The 14108-nt window shown below is 34.4% G+C and overlaps 1 protein-coding gene across 1 annotated transcript; it reads right to left on the bottom strand.

The window, feature by feature from the left end:
• Positions 1-2767: 2767 nt before the first annotated feature.
• Positions 2768-5205, bottom strand: LOC149904936 (uncharacterized). The gene is made up of 3 exons (XM_090107122.1): positions 5180-5205; positions 3471-3675; positions 2768-3218 (listed from the first exon to the last, which is right to left on the bottom strand). The coding sequence occupies exons 1-3, from the start codon at positions 5203-5205 to the stop codon at positions 3054-3056; spliced, it is 396 nt and encodes a 131-aa protein (XP_089963248.1). The 3' UTR covers positions 2768-3053.
• Between the last annotated feature and the right edge of the window lie 8903 nt (positions 5206-14108).

Genomic DNA, 14108 nt, shown 5'->3' with positions numbered 1-14108 from the left:
TCTTTATTAAAAATTGTTGCAAGGAATTGGCGATTCCATTAACGATCATGTTTAATCAATCCCTGAAGACTGGTACATTTCCTAAGGTATGGAAAACGGCTCACATAATACCCATTTTGAAGTCTGGTGACAAATCGAGCTGTGAGAATTACCGACCGATTAGCATACTATCTTGCCTGGCTAAATTATTTGAAGCAGTAGTCTACGATACACTATATTTTCATCTCCTTCCCTTGATTTCTCCGAATCAACACGGATTTATAAGACAACGCTCGACAACTACAAACCTCTTGACTTACCAGTCATATTTATGTTCTGCCTTTGATAAAAGACAACAAGTGGACGCCATCTATACCGATTTTTCCAAGGCTTTCGATAGAGTAAACCACATAATACTTTGTAATAAATTAAGTGCTTGGGGAATACATGGTAATTTACTCCGATGGATTACTTCCTACCTGTCCAATCGTAGTCAGCTTGTTGCTCTAAATGGCTCATTATCCTCACCTGTTCTAATACCTTCCGGCGTCCCGCAAGGGTCCCATCTCGGCCCCTTACTCTTTATCGTATTTATCAATGACCTCATTGACAACTTAAAATGCCCATCTCTTATGTATGCTGATGACTTAAAGGTATTCTCCACTGTGGCCAATATTCAAGATGCTTATATACTACAAAATGACCTAGATTCTATAGCGAAATGGTGTGAACTTAACCAAATGACCCTGAACGTCAATAAATGTGCTGTTATAAGCTTTACGCGAAAGTTTAACAAATTAAATTTTAATTACAGTTTTAACAGTCAGCTTCTTCCTCGTGTTTCCGTCATTAAAGATCTTGGTGTCTACTTTGACGACAAATTGTCTTTTAGAAGTCATTTCGATGACATTATTAATAGAAGCTCTCGTCTCCTTGGGTTTATCTCAAGGATCACGAAGGGTTTTAAAACACCATCTAGTCTTTTACATTTGTTTAAAACCCTGATTCGTTCAATCCTAGAATTTAACTGTGTCATTTGGTCACCGCACTATACAATTCACATCAGACGCATTGAACGACTTCAGAAGTGCTGCTTAAGGCTGGTTTCTCTTCGTTACCACATCGGACGAAGTGGATCTAGCTACGAAAGTCTTCTTGAGAAATTTAATCTTGTCTCGTTGGAAAAGCGTCGACAGAGGCTAGAACTCATAACACTCCATAAAATCGTTCACTCATCTATCCACTCTCCGTCGCTACTGTCAACTGTTAATTTTAATGCTTCATTTCGCTTCCGGACTAACAATACTTTTTCTTTATCTTTAACCAGGAATAATACCTCTTTTTATAACCCTATATCTCGTTTCTGCCGTTTATACAATGATTTATCCAAAAAATTTCCCGATTTTGATATATTTGATCATCGAATAAACATATTTAAAGAACATGTTTGTCAAATAGTGAAATGATGTCCTAGTTGTCTAATTTTGTAATTTTGTTATTATTGTATAAGAGAGCATTATTTTAATTATTTTAATTGTCTTTCTTTTATATCTAATGTTTAATTATGGAATTTTTAATTATGATTTTATTGTAACACGCTTTAAATAACTGTAAGCTGTATCTCATTATAGTAGTAATTGTACACATTTTGTTGGGTTGCGATCTGCTCCAGAAATTGATATGTCGCCTATGGGTCCGGCAAGATCGCGACCTGTTGTGTGTATTTAATTTAAATAAATAAATAAATCCTTTCATATTAATCTCAAATAATATATAATTCAATTCGAATTCTGGTAGCGTCAAAAATCCGTTCATCTGTCACCTCGAATCCCTCTCGACACTCAAGAGGCTTATACATATACGGAGTGCGGAGTGCGGACGTCAAAAGCCAGCGGCTTGTCGCGTCCTCTCGCAAATTATGCACATACCTTACATTAAGAGCCCTCCGTCACATTGCCAACACACGCGAGAAATATTTTTAAATATAAATACGTTTTGTGTACGCTGCTGTATATAAGGTTTTAGTGTAAAACTGTTTTAAGACGCTAATGCTACACAGTACGCTATCCTATCGATACACACGTCTGAAAAATTACGCATATATTTAACAATCCGTACAAGGGTATATACGAGTATAATATACTTACACGTATCTGCTGTTTTTCCCCACTGAAAACTTTTTTCATAGAACAATTAGTATACTAAGTAGTTGATGCTTAATATTTGAAGTACCTACATACCGACTATTTGGTTAAGATTTCAGTCATATGATTCATAAACGTTATACATTACTTTTTTATTAAAAAGTAACTCCTAATTCCTATACTAGTTTTAACTATAGGGGAGATGGGCCCAAAGGGGGCACCTTACGGGAAAATTAAAAAAAATGAAGTTTGAAAAGAAGTTAATCCATTTATTTTTTTGCCAAAAGTTCCATTAATAAATACTTTTGAATGCTAAGTGGTTAAATTTGTCAAAAGTTAAAGTATATAATAATTATTAGCAGATTACTAAAAGCCTACGATTGCCCGCTTTGCCCGAAGGGGAGGCCTAAAGCGGGCTTTCGTTTAGGGCAAAACGGGCAGTAGTTGGGTAAAGCGGGCAGGCCTGGATTTAAACAGTAGATTTCAAAATATACAGCCACAAATAATATATACAATAATAAATAGAGTAAAAGACACAAAAATATTTTATAAGTTATGTATTTCAAACAGTCATACAATTATTTTTAAATGAATATATGAAACAAAGGAACTTCTTAGCAGCTTCAAACTTTTAGGTACAATATTTCCAGATAATATATATCTGAAATAATATTTAAAAAAATAACGCCCTGTTTACAGTCTATCATTATTTAGTCTCTAATAAGCGATACAATTATTTCATATATATATTTTTTTATAAATCCTAAAATAATGTAATAGGTAGGTATACAAGTTCCAAAAATTCTTGTTTAGACAGCCCGTAAAATAAAGAGTCCATGTGGAATACGTATTCCAAAAGCTCCATTTCTTGTTCCGTAGAAAAGACAGTAAGTAGTAAACCTACCAAGCTTTACATTACACGAACCCAATTTAAGATGTCTGCAATGTCGTTCTTGGAATCCCATATTTAGTTGTTACTTTTTTGACAGGTTTTCCTAACTCTTGCACTTCTCGTTTTGCTTGCTGCATAGTTGAGCGTTGCCATGAGGCTTGTGAAGTTTTACGCTTATATTTACGCCGGTTATAAGCGGTCATCTGAAAGGAAAAAGCAAATTAACAAAAGAATGTAACATTTTAGCGGACGGGGCAAAGCGGGCGCGTGCCCGCTTTACCCTGCCCGCTTTGCCTTTTTCGACATTTGAAAGGTTCAGACAAAATTCTACCTCAAAATTTTTAGACACGTGGATTTTTATGGAACCAAAATATGGCCAGATAGCCACTTAATAACTTACAAATTTTGGTTAAAGGATTGTAAACACCAAAATAAAAAGAACACATATTACATACCTTGCAATATTTTTCAAAAATCGTCGAAAAACATTTATTTGTTGCAGCTTGTAAATGCGTGCTCGCAAGCGAATCCAACGACTGCCGCGAGGTGGGAGGGGTGTGGGGATCGTGCTCACGAGTCGCGCGCGCGCCATTATTTAAAATTCCGATACTATACTGAGTGCCCTCTTTAGGCTCTGTGCCCACTTTGGGCCCCTTTCCCCTAAGCAATAAAATACAAACCCTTGAACTAGGCTACAATCCGCTTTGTTAAGATAAATAGTTTGAGATAAAGTTGACACCAGTTTGATAGCAACTTGATGGGAAGCGAATCGGGGATCAAATGGGAGTCATGTTATACATGTCAATGAATTAGGGGCTATAACACGAACAAGAGAGATTCTGTTTCCGATAAACATCCGAACAAACAATTAGATTGTGTAATTAGCACGTTTGTATGGGCGGAGGAACGTAATTGAATTAAATTTGAATTTGAATTTATGAATCGCGCAAAAGACAAAAAAAACATTTTATGACTTACCTTGAGAGAATTAGCTAGAAATTTAATATTAAACTTGAATTCGCATTGAAAAACTATTGACTTAATCAATAGTTTTATTTTTTATTCATTATTCAACCCTTCTGACCCTTTTTCTGATAAAGATTGATCATCCTCAATCTATCTCTTGTAATAGACACAAGACGAAATTTTAATATATTTTTTTTATTTCGGAATAAAGACGGATGGATAAACTGTTACCTACCGAATCTCTATAGAAATATCATTTTCTTTTCTTAATTATCATATGAAATACATGTTTTCAAAATTTATAAGAATATTATATCGAATGGTCTTACAGATATTCGATACCTAATCATAATAAAAAAAATTATATAAATATTTGAGCTGCCCTCTCGCAACCACGAACAATAATATTTTGCGCTAAGCGAACAAAAAATAACAAATCACCGCAACTCCTAAAAGTTGTAAACTTAATACAAAACGATAAAGACAAACAACAGAACTCGTAACTGAATCAAAACAAAGGTTTATTTAAACAATTACATAAAAACAGACGAAAATTAAATTGAAGCGAATTTCCGATAGCGTCAGTGAAATTTTTGCCCGCCTTATTCAGGACATTACTTATGCATGCAGCAAGGAAAATATTACAAGATTTTAATGAAAGAAATATTAATTTCGAGGTGAGTTCTGTGGCGGGAACTAAATTAAGTTTCTCTAAGGATTCAGACTTGCATTAGGTGTAAGTCATTTTAAAATTTCGCGTCTGGTTCAGTGCTTGATGTTTATTTTGTGGGTTGATGGAAATTGTTTACTTAGGTTAGTCAAAAATTGTAGTTTCAAATACATGGATTCTGAAAATTATACTGTAGATTTAATCCTAGATAAGCTAATTTGAGATAATTGGAAGTAACACTACAAATAATAATAAGTTGACATAATCAATGATGGTGATAATTCCTTCCTTTGTACTATCAAATAAATATGTATAATAAGCTTTTGGCACTAAAATATCTTTTCGTCTAAAACATGAAACATATTAATACGCCTATCAATATATTAATCAAGCATAACAACAAGAATTTAACACACGTAAACAAAACAAAGGTATTCATAAAGGAGCCGTCGACGCACTTTATTCAAATATCTCGTCAGAGCAGTTGAGGCGTAAAAAAATATGAATATGATTTCCGCATTCACTTACAGAAGTTTCTGCGCCAAATGAAGCATATTTTGGGCCATAACACTCGCATTATTCAAGAAAAAAATTAGAACTGCCCATGCACCATGCGACTTTATATTTGAAGATCCTTGGTACGAATTAGAGGACAAAAACACTGATTATTCAAATGTTTGGGAATCAAGTGATTATTACAGAGATCTCTATGATTTTGGCACATTTATGAACAACTGAATTTACACATGTTTTATAAAATTCTGAACTTAACGAAACCTTTCTACATGATTACTGATTAAGGCAGTCTTTATATGTTATAATCTAAATATTATGTGTGTTTTTATCACACTACTCCTCACTACTTACCTACTACAAAAATATTTAAGTAACACAATGGAAAAAACAAAATGCCAAAAAAAAAATCCCGGAATGAATGGCAAGCTTTATTCAAAGTGAGTCTTAAGAATACTTTGGGAGGGAAGCCTGTTAACTTTTTATATACGTTTCGGTGGCTAAATGAACTGAAATACAGTTTCACAGATGCTGAGTATAATTTTATACGTTTGTGAGGCGTTTTTATCTATTTTTCGGATGTAAATGTTGGTAGAAGTTTGTCTAGACTTCAATATTATATTTAATATTAGTGTGTATTATTTAACTTACTAGACAAAAACAATCAGAAAAGATATAAAGATGAGGAGATTTAATCCATACTAATATTATAAATGCGAAAGTAACTCTGTCTGTCTCAATCTCAATCACGCCTTAACTATTGAACCAATTTGCATGAAATTTGGTATAGAGATATTTTGATACCCGAGAAAGGACATAGGCCACTTTTTATTGCGAAATATGTATGTACAATAACAATGTAGTAGTTAATAATATCAAATCTTTTTTATTTCTTACTTTTCCGTTTTTGAAGTCGGTTGTTTTTAACGCAGTTATTTTTATTTAATACTTTTTAGTGTATTTTTCAACACGAATCAAACGAGCCCAAACTCGATAAAGTTGAGTCAATATATTACTGAGTTCCTATGGCCACCTTCCGATTCCATCATCAAATCAGCTTCATGTCATGAGATCTAATCCCATGGAGAGCTTAATTTTCACAAAAAGCTCTATTCGCACGGAAAGCTTAATTTTCACAAAAAAACTCTAATCGCACGGAGCTTTATTCTCACAAAAAACTCTCATCGCACGGAGAGCTTAATTTTTCTCATTAAGCTCTAATCGCACGGAAAGCTTAATTTTCACAAAAAGCTCTAATCGCACGGAGAGCTTAATTTTCACAAAAAGCTCTAATGGCATGGAGAGCTTAATTTTCACAAAAAGCTCTAATCGCACGGAGAGCTTATTTTTCACAAAAAACTCATCGCACGGAGAGCTTAATTTTCACAAAAAGCTCTCATCGCACGGAGAGCTTAATTTTCACAAAAAGCTCTAATCGCACGGAGAGCTTAATTTTCACAAAAAGCTCTATTCGCACGGAAAGCTAAATTTTCACAAAAAAGCTCTAATCGCACGGAGAGCTTAATTTTCACAAAAAACTAATCGCACGGAAAGCTTAATTTTCACAAAAAGCTCTAATTGCACGGTGAGCTTCATTTTCACAAAAAAGCTCTTAATCGCACGGAGAGCTTAATTTTCACAAAAAGCTCTAATCGCTCGGAGAGTTAAATTTTCACAAAAGCTCTAATCGCACGGAGGCTTAATTTTCAAAAAAAGCTATAATCGCACGGAGAGCTTAATTTTCACAAAAAGCTCTAATCGCACGGAGAGCTTAATTTTCACAAAAATCTCTAATCGCACGCAGAGCTTAATTTTCATTAAAGGCTCTTATCGCACGGAGAGCTTAATTTTCACAGGAAGCGCTAATCACACGGAGAGCTTAATTTTCATTAAAAGCTCTAATCGCACGGTAAGCTTAATATTCACTAATAAAAATAACTGCGTTAAAAACAACCGACTTCAAAAACGGAAAAGTAAGAAATAAAAAAGATTTGACATTATTATTTACTACATATTATTTATATGTGCTATTTATTAAAAAGGTTTGATGTCGGTGCACGGGCTTAATACTAAGTGCTTAATGTTCGGCACCAACTTCAAACCTATTTAATAAATAGCACATCTATACTTAATACTATAAATGCGAAAGTAACTCTGTCTGTCTGTCTGTTACTCAATCACGCCTTAACTACTAAACCAATTTGCATGAAATTTGGTATAGAGATATTTTGATACCCGAGAAAGGACATAGGCCACTTTTTATTGCGAAATATGTACCACGGGCGAAGCCGGGGCGGACCGCTAGTAATACTATAATTATCAAATAGGATAACAATTAGGTGTACCACAATATTTGATTGGATACATAACATATACATAAGCTGTAGCTTGTGGTGTGGAAATGCTCATAGATTTCGAAGTGTAACTATTTTAACTGGTTCCATCTCAAAATATTTTATTTCAATTTCCTAGAGAAATAAACAATCTCCTTATAAATATCTCCTAATTATAATCTCATTAAAGCGTAGCACCTGTGAGAAGGGTGGTCAAAGGGGGGTTTCCACTTGACTCTCCAAAAGTATTTTCCTTGGTCATCCATCATCGGCGCGATAAATAACTTACCCAGTGATTTATACGCGGTGTAATTTTGGGTACGTAGACGAGAGATAAAAATTCTTGTGAGATATTTAAATGAACAGGCTTTCTAAATAATCATTTAGTTACACGTTCATTTATTTTGACTGAATTGATACATCGGTCGTTCAAATTAATTTTAGTAAAAATACTTTTTTATTACTTACTCAATATCATTTAACTTTAGGGCGTTTCAATGGACCCTGTCTTAATTCAAAATCTATGACATCGGAAAAACTAATAACTAAGTTTCATATTATAGTCTGAACTGTCCTCTAAGAAATACAAGCTTTCAAATCTTCGGTCCTCGGTATAACCATTTTACCCAGCAAACCATTTTGTTTGCCTCAATATTTCACAATCTAAGCATCTAGCAGTACACATCAACCAATCCATGTAGAACAGACAAAACAAATTAAACAAAAACAGCTCCGATTGAACCGAAATCAATTCTTGTCGGCAATTCAATTTATCTACAAACAAAGTAAAAATGTCTGGCAAGACAAACACCCGTTTAATTCACCCTTCGCATATATTACTCGCTATTTGTTTTTGCTACATTAACATTTTTATGACTGAACTAAGCTGAAATTTTAAATGTCTCCTTTTAACTTAATGTCTATGGGTAATGTTGATTTTTGTCTATACATTTTTAGTTCGTTTGATGTCTATGTTATTTTTCTTTAACCATCGTCCGAACCTTATTTCTCCAGGCTCAGAATCGTATGAATAGGGTGCAATCCTTACTTATCAATGTTGTTTTATTTTTCAATATTATTTTATTTTCTATCAATTTCATTTAGATTCAGTTACTTTCTTTTTTGTTTTCCATGCACAAAATATATTATACCAATTTAGATGTTCAGTGTTTTCTTTTAACTTTCAATTAAGTAACTATGATAACTTTCGTTGGAAGCCAACATTTTTGAAAATATCTTTGTTGGTTTTGATGATTGATCATCTTAATTTTTCTATTGATCGAAACAATAATTTACATATTGAATTATCATCATCAAGTTTCGAGATTTCTTTATCGCGAGAACATCGAGTAGAAATTATTTCTAAATTTTATTAAGTTTTCAGTTTAGATTCCCATTACCAAGCCTTACCTTTCTCAGTAACACGTTACACCAAAACAAGCATATAATTCAACGTCCATTTAACATTGTTTAAACTCCACATAAGTCTCAAAGACCTCACCCAAATGAAATTTAAAAGCATTTAAATTTTGTAAGTACCAAAAATCACGAGTTGGGACTCGCATACATTAAGGTGTAACAAAATCATTATTCAAATCTCCTGAATAATGTTTTCAGGAATGGAGACAGAGTTTCGGTCGTTTTTGAATTTTAATATGGACTGTAACAAGTTTTGTTCGTCAAAGGAGATCGGTCCGTCTAGCTTATTAGCATGGTCACGAGGGAAAGGGACATTATCAATATCATTTTAAGGCGAAACTTAGAAGCTATCTGATTATAATTATTGATCGCAAATCGCAGATGCAGATCGCATTTTATTTTTCAATAAAACAGAGATTTGGGAGTCTATAATATGATACTTATGAAAATATAAATCGACTATGCAATATGCATTATGTGAATCATAAACAAGAAATATAGTGGCTCGCATATTTAGAGAATATGATTTTACGTTACATAAAACAATAACTGTCCTTTTTATAAATTAAAAAGAACACTTTATACTTCCTGAAATGAAATTCGACTTACAAAGTCTAATATAAAGTATTTTTTAATTAAATACCCATGTCCGCAAAGCTCTTGAGCTCCAAGGAGCCGATCAAAGCAAGATGATCAAAGGCGCCGGCAGTGTCCAGCTGTAATTAGCTTCACACCGCTGGGAAGGGCAACTTCTACGGAATAGAGAATCTCATTACTGCAGCGAAGTTTCTGGAATATGGCTAAAGGATCTCTAGAAAATTACAGTTTTTAAGCTGATATTTGTGGATGAGGTGTGTATGAGGACTTTGAAATTAAATCGGGAGTTATAAATTGAAGGAATAGAAGTAAAATGCTAAATTGATACAAATGTCGATCAATGCGTTTCAATAAAAGTTCTCTATTAAATCCTGGTACGAGGGAAGCATATTTTATATCATAAAACTGTATGTGCAAAACCTCTCGTACAGGCTTGTGGTAGTTCAATTGTATCCAATGGTTTTTATCCCCTCGTGTTTTGCAAAACCCGCAGGTAAGTGAAGACAATCTCCGATGGATCAAGATAATATTGGCCGATGATAGCAGCGGGAGGTCCGGTCACTCGGTCATTACTGCCCTCTTCTATGAAATATTTATGACGACTCCCATAATAACGCCGGCGACGATATCATTATACTTTGTGATAGGGGGGGACGGGCGGGGTGGAATTTCAGAACGCTCCTTACCATTGCAAAATCGCAATTGCGAACGCTTCAACGAAACATGCCCTGGCGAACTTTAAAGGATCTTCGCTATGTAAATAGAGAAATCTCAAACTCGATTTCGCGACGCTAAAACGAATTCAAAATTTTTCGCGTAGCGGGCGGTGCGCAGACGCGCAGCCGTGTTCACTTGTTAATTAGCTCCTAAATACGACTTGCAGATGAGATACATTTAGATGTTGAATACATAAAAAGCCCTTTTTCAGCGATCGCATGCATTGTCGGTCGGATTTTCGTCGGGATCAGGGGACGAGCCTATATTGTATATCCACGTCCGACCACCAGAAGTTTGCCTGTTCATAAATAAACGCGAGCGCTATTCAACAGCCCTTGGTGCTGTATGCATAACGAATTTGAAGGAGGCAAACTTGGAGGCTCTGGTGCCTGGGATGGAGTATAAAATTCAGTAACAACATGGTGGAGCTTTTCATTCGACGATCTGCTGTCGTTGAAGGCATAGCTCCGTTATGCTAATTAGTAATTAAATAACTAATTATCAATTCTAATTACCGATGTGAATAGTCGCGTTCGAGTTTGAGTGATGTGGTCAATTGTGCGTATGTTTGTACATGGAGCTAATCGAGTTATGGTTGTGTAATTAATTATCGTTAATTATGGTGTTGTGGGTTGTGCGGTGTGTTGTGGAATGCAAGTTTAGTGCAATAGCAATGGGATCTGCGCGAGATGTCGGCGGGAAAGCGGCCATATTGCAGCAGTTGTCAGAATGATGTGTGAGTATTGCCACTAGGTGGCGTGCATTCTAATACGATTGTAAGAGTTTTGGTTTGAATAACTTTGCATTTGTTTTGATCTTCGTGAATGTGAGATTATAATACATATTTAATGATTAGATACATGCTTGTACTCGTATTGTAGTCCTACTTATAATATTATTTTTAAATTTAGGTACCTAGTAAGTACTTATGTTAGCTAGATTAGTCATGGTGTTAGAATGAAGAGGAATTATAATTTAAAGATATAGATGGATAGGTAAAGAAGATATATAAAAAAAATTTAAGCTCCTGAAGACGAATATAACATATTTATTTCAAAATAAAGAAGAACAATGTTGGTTCTTAAAATAATTATCGAACTTTAATTAATTCGATCATCTTACAAAAATGTAGATACGTTATTTAAGTAATTAAGAGTTTAATCCACACCTAAGTAGACAATTTAATTAATAGTTGGGGCTACTTCTACTTCATCTTCTTTTGTGTCTCTGTTTAATGCTCTAAGGTCTCTGGCCTTCCCGATCCCAATAAATACGGATTCTGCCAAAGTCCAGTGACATGTAGGTACGTCAAGATTGATATTTTATTTCAATAAAATTATTTTGAAACTGCCATTCTTAATATGCATCATTTTAGCTATTTGGTCGTATTATTTTAACTATTTGCGGGTAGGAAATTTTAGTATTATTAAATGTTATTTTTTAACGTTTCTAATGCGATAAAGTTAGGTCACAAAAAAGTATTCCCATCACCTATAGCATTAACAACACGTTCAGTCATATCATTTTCACTTCAAACGCACAAATAGCATGTCACCACACTTGACTTTTCATCTGCAAGCCAAAATAGACGCTATTATCATGTCATACCGTTCATAATACCAAATCGCAGAAATAACTAGTGCAGTTTACGAGCGCAAAGGGAAATGGGCTCTAAGCATTTGTGATAAGGTTTATTTTGTAAAGATGTAGATTTTGCGAAATAGGGTCGCGCAACGACGCAGAAAATAACATGTCAACGTGACGGGATATGTATGACAGCAGTGGATAGTGGGAGTTTTGTTCGCACCTCGTATTGCTAAATATTCAAATTTTCCGATTTTACCTCGTTGGATTTTCTTTAACGACCATTTGAGGGTGAAATTAAGGGCTAACCTGTGTATTCCAATTTGAAATTACAGATTGAAATCAATTGCTTTTTGTTTTATTCGTGTTTACAAATTAGAATTAAGTACGTATTTTTACGAATTAAAATGAATAACTACAGAAAACCATAATTAGTCTGATTAATATTAACTTATAGCTTATTTATCCCAGCATTGATAAATAATATTAGAAAATCTTTCATATTATCAATATTTAAACTCTTATTTGAACCTCTGGTCAGGGCCGCGCCGACCCCCGGCAGCGCCTGTGTGCGAAACCTATGAAGCGCCTCTTTTTTTATAAAAATTCAATGCGCACCTTACACACACACACACTTTCAATCCAATGATTGTTCATTTGTATTGTTTTGCCTTAGCTATCTCGTTCGTTAAAATCGGGGAATACCCATGACCCCACCCCCGGGCCCCGCTTGCGTCGCAGTCGCACGCATCGCATCGGGTTGCGTTCAGAAACTCATTCATATTTAGTCCACTCATTATATACATTTAAAAAAAAGTGAATTTGCGCATCTAATTTTGATATATTGTAGGGATACCCAGAAAAGCTTAACTTGAGTTTTTCGACCAAGATTTCCTATGAGCTTTCGCCGCCATCTTAAAAAAAAGGTGTAAAATTTGTTTTTCGGCAATAACTCGGCTATCCGATGAAATTCGGAAATCACTTATAAGACACTTTTTGTTCATGCATCGTTATCGAGATATTGATCGATAAAGTAAAAAAAATGTGTGCGTGTACTAGTGTACACACGTACGAAGTGAAACTTCTTTATGACCTTATTTTTCAAAAAATAATCTACTACATAATATATGCAACTTTACAGAAATACGTCGAATCACGCGTGGTAGGGATAAGAAAAAGATGGCGCGTAACGGAAAAAGTCACGCGTAACGAAAAAATGTTACACTCAATTTTTTTCCAACCCCGATAAAGAAGTTTCACTTCAAAAATTCAGGACACATTTTTAGTTTTTTGCTTTTTTTTGTTTAGGACATAAAACATATACCTACATTATGTATAATATGTATCTAATACATATACATGTATTTAAAAAATCGTACAATTCGAACTTGTAGAGAATATTCAGACCTACAATTTTCTTTTTGGACTTTTTTAGTTGGACAAAAATTACGATCTCCAGCACGCCGCAGAGTCGGTGAATTCACGCTCACCGTCGAGCGAGCTGCTCGCTCGGTTGTGTTCGCATGGCGAAGCGAATGGGAAATTGTTTAGGAAATTGATGGGATAAAAAATAAGTAGGTACATAGACCAGACTTTAGAACAAATTAAAGATCACACTAAAGTATATTTTTTAAACAAATAATTTGTTTGTGCAGTAAAAAAAAAGTTGAACTGTACATTTGAGCGAAAAAAAGTACAACACACGGTAAAATGAATGAAAAATGGTTTCAAGAAAATTTTGTAATTGAAAAAATGCAAACACACTCGTCAAAACGGATGCCAGGTCTTACAATAATTTTTTACTTTATCGATCGATATCTCGATAACTATGCACGATACAGTAAAAATGGTCAGGACTTAATTGTAGAGCATTAAAAAAGGAACAAAAAGTGTCTTATAAGTGATTTCCTAATTTCATCGGATAGCCGAGTTATTGCCGAAAAACCAATTTTACCCCTTTTTTCAAGAGGGCGACGAAAGCTCATAGGAAATCTTGGTCGAAAAACTCAAGTTAAGCTTTTCTAGATATCCCCTACAACATATCAAAAAAATAGATGCGCTAATTCACTTTCTTTTATTTGCCTTTTTTTTCGGACGAAATGAGTGGACTAATTTCATACTCATACAAACTCGACGCCTCTACGGTTTAAAATACTAGTACTTTTTCTCTTGTTCAAAGAACTGCCGCCGTTTTAACGTTGAGCTCGTAAGGAATGTAAACTAAAACCCTAAACGTAAAATGAAACCATAAACGTGAATAATAATAAACATTAAATATTGAGAGACTTGTTCAA

The sequence above is a fragment of the Colias eurytheme genome, chromosome 11 (genome assembly GCF_061535395.1).
Source record: "Colias eurytheme isolate Ceu_HAF_F1 chromosome 11, ilColEury1 Martin Lab GWU primary, whole genome shotgun sequence".
Classification (NCBI taxonomy): Eukaryota; Metazoa; Arthropoda; class Insecta; order Lepidoptera; family Pieridae; genus Colias; species Colias eurytheme.
Note: the sequence above shows the minus strand (reverse complement) of the source record. Positions and strands in the feature narration are given on the sequence as shown.

Coding starts and splice junctions, on each gene's coding strand:
- LOC149904936 (XM_090107122.1), bottom strand. CDS start 5,205: ATGCTTCATTTGGCGCAGAAACTTCT. Junction 3,676..5,179: donor CATTTGGCGCAGAAACTTCT/GTAAGTGAATGC, acceptor TTTATTGCTTAG/GGGAAAGGGGCCCAAAGTGG. Junction 3,219..3,470: donor TTTTTGAAAAATATTGCAAG/GTATGTAATATG, acceptor TTTTCCTTTCAG/ATGACCGCTTATAACCGGCG.